General features: G+C 54.0%; 1 protein-coding gene across 1 annotated transcript in view; it reads right to left on the bottom strand.

Annotated features, from left to right (window-relative positions):
* Positions 1–2,271, bottom strand: part of LOC122194095 (RANBP2-like and GRIP domain-containing protein 8) — a gene marked incomplete at its 3' end in the record, with an annotated part of 3,909 nt that extends 1,638 nt beyond the window's left edge. The window contains exon 1 of the mRNA XM_042895013.1: positions 2,056–2,271. Within this exon, the coding sequence (XP_042750947.1) occupies positions 2,056–2,130 (75 nt within the window). The remainder of the gene's footprint in view (positions 1–2,055) is intronic.
* Between the last annotated feature and the right edge of the window lie 1,363 nt (positions 2,272–3,634).

Raw genomic sequence — 3,634 nt, 5'->3', positions numbered from 1 at the left:
TATTTCCTTGTTCTGCCCTTCAGTCAATACCTGTGCAGAGGTATGTTTCACCTTTCACACACAGAGTCCTCGAGTTCAAGTTCACTTGGACTGATAACATCAGCACTAAATTACTGCACTGAAGAAACATCTTTTTTTTACCTGTGTGAATGAGCTCGAGAACTAGGAAGTCATGAGCAAAAACTTCATGGTAAACATGAACCAGGAGACAAACCTAAAACCTGGGGTCCACGTATCACTGCCACAGTAGCCTCTGTTTGAGAATCAGGAATACTGGAACTAGTTACACCTAGGACTCCAGATGTAAAACAAACTTCTACAATCTAAAGACACTTGAATTTAGTCTCCTATCCCCTTCCTACCCCCAGGTTACTCCTGAAAAATTTTTACATGTGGATCTCCTACTTTTCAGACTGTATTTTGAAGTAAAACATGGATACACTGACATGCACAGAGTGCAATCATGCGAGACATCTCCTTGGAAACAGGGTTGGAAAGAAACTTCAAAATAAATGCTTACAGCCTCGTACAACCCTCCTCTCCAAAATCAACACCCCAGAAAAACCAGTAACTACTCCCATCACTGACTGTGCTATACAGCCAGTTACAAGCATCACTGAAAAGATGAAACCAAACCCGCAGCACTTGGCCTTGAGCACTACTAAAGGAGAGGCAATATCTTTTCGTTGAGCTCCACAAGAATACCAACACTGTTGAAGATTATCTCCAAATTTAGCAGCGATACATTCAACACTGTGCAGCCTAAACAGCATCAAAATCAACCGAACAAAGTGAAGGGACAACTCCACTGCTGTTGAAGATCAAAATGAGGACTCATGCAGGCCTTACACTCACATCAAGGCCCTGCTGCATCACAGTGTGCATTCACATTACACAACTGCTGAATATTCCACGTCTGCAATAAAACCAATTCAAAGCAGCAGAGCGGGACCTTTCCGGATGAAACTGCTCCTATGAACCTCATCAGTCAGCTCACCGTGACCTGCACACCATTTTCCAGCTATCAGGGAATCATCTGGCTGCCCAGTTACTAACGCACAGCAGCAAAGCTATTTCCCCCACCACTCCCTCTCTTATTACTGACGTTTCAGAACGTTGTCACACAGATGAGAATAACAGCCACACAACACACCAAAGAAATTCAGAAGCTTAACAGTATTCCCTATTCCCTATTTGGGTTCCTCAAGAGAGGGAAGGCTGGAAGCTCAGGAACTCTCGCAAGACCTCATTGTGGCTTTCCAGTACTTGAAGGGAGCATATAAACAGGAGGGGGAATAGATAGTGATAGGACAAGGGGGAATGGTTTTAAGCGGAGACAGGGGAGATTTAGGTTCGATATTAGGAAGAAGTTTTTCCACACAGAAGGTGGTGACGCATTGGAACAGGTTGCCCATGGAGACTGTGGAGGCCCCATCCCTGGAGGCATTCAAGGCCAGGCTCCATGTGGCTCTGGGCAGCCTGGTCTGGTGGCTGGCGATCCTGCACATAGCACGGGGTTGAAACTAGATGATCATGGTGGCCCTTTCCAACCCACGCCATTCTATTCCCACAGAACAGGATGGATCCGTATTTCACCACGCCGCTGCGCTCTTTCGGAAGTTACCGAGGGCTCACCAGTTTTAAGAGGCGCGCAGCGGTAGCAAACCACGCTGCCAAGGAAGTATATCCGCGGCCTCCCTCCCAGCAGCTTCCCTCGGCTTCGACTCCCCACCCACACGACTCCACATGCCCCTCAGCAAGCTCTGACTCACCAGCGCTCCCGGCAGCGGGAACGCCACGACCCCCCCGCGCCGTACCCGAGGGATGAGGCCGCAAAGCGCCGCTCGGCCGGGCAGCCCAGAGCCTTTCCCGCGCACCGGGCCCGCCGGCCCCCGACGGCCATCCCGGGCCCCGGCAAAGCCCGCAACCACCCCTCGGGCCCGGCACCCGCGGGAGGAGGGGAAGGACGGGGCGGGCGAGGAGCGGACCACACCGCGGCCCCGGGCAGGCCGCGGGAGCGCCGCCGGCGGTGCCGGCCGGGCCCCAAGCACTCACCTCTCTAGGAGAGGAGGCGGCGGCCTGCACGGAGGCGACGTATCTCTCCACCTCGGGCTTCGTGCGTCGTAGCATGGCGCCGAGCCCGGCCGTCCGGCCGGCACTCGTCGTCGGGAACCGCGCCGAGCCTCACCAGGAGAAAGAGCAAGCGGCGGAAGGCCGGCACTCGTACGCTACGCAAGTTCCCGCTCCACACACGCCGCAACGCCCTCCGCTGCCGATCGCGGCGACGCCCGACGTCACAGTCCCGGCGTGGGGCGGCGCACGCGCCGAACGCGCGCACGCGCAGTGTGAGCGGCTGGTGCGCGGTTGGTTGTCGCGGCGGCGGGAATCTGAGTTGCGGAGCGTTACGCCGCTCGGCGCGGGCTTCCGCTCGGCGCGCCGCCGGTGCCGCCCTCAGCCTGTCCGCCCTCGAGCGGTCTTAGGAAACAGCGCCGTGTGAGGCCGTGCTGAGGTGTTTTCCTCACCTGTAAGGACGTGCTGCGTCACCGCGAATGTCAGCGTCACCCGCCAGCCATCGATCAGGCTTTATTGTTCGGATTCACAGACGACGAGTTTTGAGCTGTGGGTTCCAGGCACCGCGAGTAGCAGAAATACTTGGTTTCTGTCCGAAGCAGCTTGTAAGATGGCGAGATGCGCCAACCCAGGAGACGGGGCTTAAAAAGCGATGTTCTGAGTTTTGTGGTTCTGAGCACCGGCGCCGCCCCGTGCTTTAGTTCCTGCCAGGGAGTCCTGGCTGCTGCTCACTGGAGGCGCTGATCTCTTTTTCTGCCGGTTCTAAGCAAAGTGGGGCCACCAAGCTGCAAGTTAGTGAAGTCTCATTCATGGGGAGAGAATCACAAATGCACCCCGCCCAGCATTGCTAAGCCCTAAGGCTGCTGCTGTACCCAAGAAACACTGACTACCTTGATAGGAACTGAGCACAGGGCTTGCAGCTGCCAGAGGCAGAAAGGCTTTAGGCGCAGGTCCTTCCTCCTGCAGGTACCTCCCCTGGGCTTTCTAAAGTGCTCTTAGAGTGCCAGTATTATGGGATAATTGCAGTACATAGATTTTCATTAAAGTTGATGTGTTATGAAATCTGTGCATTGTTCTGCCTTAATCTAGCTGGGGGTATTCATCAATCTGGTCACCTTTTCCCTCCTCTTATGGTGGGATGTGGCAGTGCCACATCTACAGTTGTTGAACATCTCCAGGAACAGTGACTGCATCTCCTCCCTGGCAGCCTGTGCCACTGCTTCACCACTGTTGCTGAGGATGAATTTTTAATAATATCCAATCTGAACCTCCCGTGGTGCAACTTGAGGCCATTCCCTCTCATCCTATCTCTGGGAGGCCAATCCTTACCTCGCCACAACCTCCTTTCGGTTCATCACCTTATCAGGAGAGTGATAAGGTCTCTCCTGAGCATCCTCTTTTCCAGACTGAACAACCCCAGTTCCCTCAGCTGCTCCCTGTAAAACTTGTGCTCCAGACTCTTCACAGCTTCGTTGTCTTTCTCTGAGCACACTGCAGGGTCTTTCTTGTCATAAAATCAGCCTCAAAGCACGTACATCTATGTGAAGTATTTACAGTACTGACA

The sequence above is a fragment of the Lagopus leucura genome, unplaced genomic scaffold (assembly GCF_019238085.1).
Source record: "Lagopus leucura isolate 7727_CA_CO unplaced genomic scaffold, USGS_WTPT01 35060-0_obj-0_obj, whole genome shotgun sequence".
Classification (NCBI taxonomy): Eukaryota; Metazoa; Chordata; class Aves; order Galliformes; family Phasianidae; genus Lagopus; species Lagopus leucura.
The sequence above is the reverse complement of the archived record's forward strand: the minus strand, read 5'-3'. Positions and strand labels throughout refer to the sequence as shown.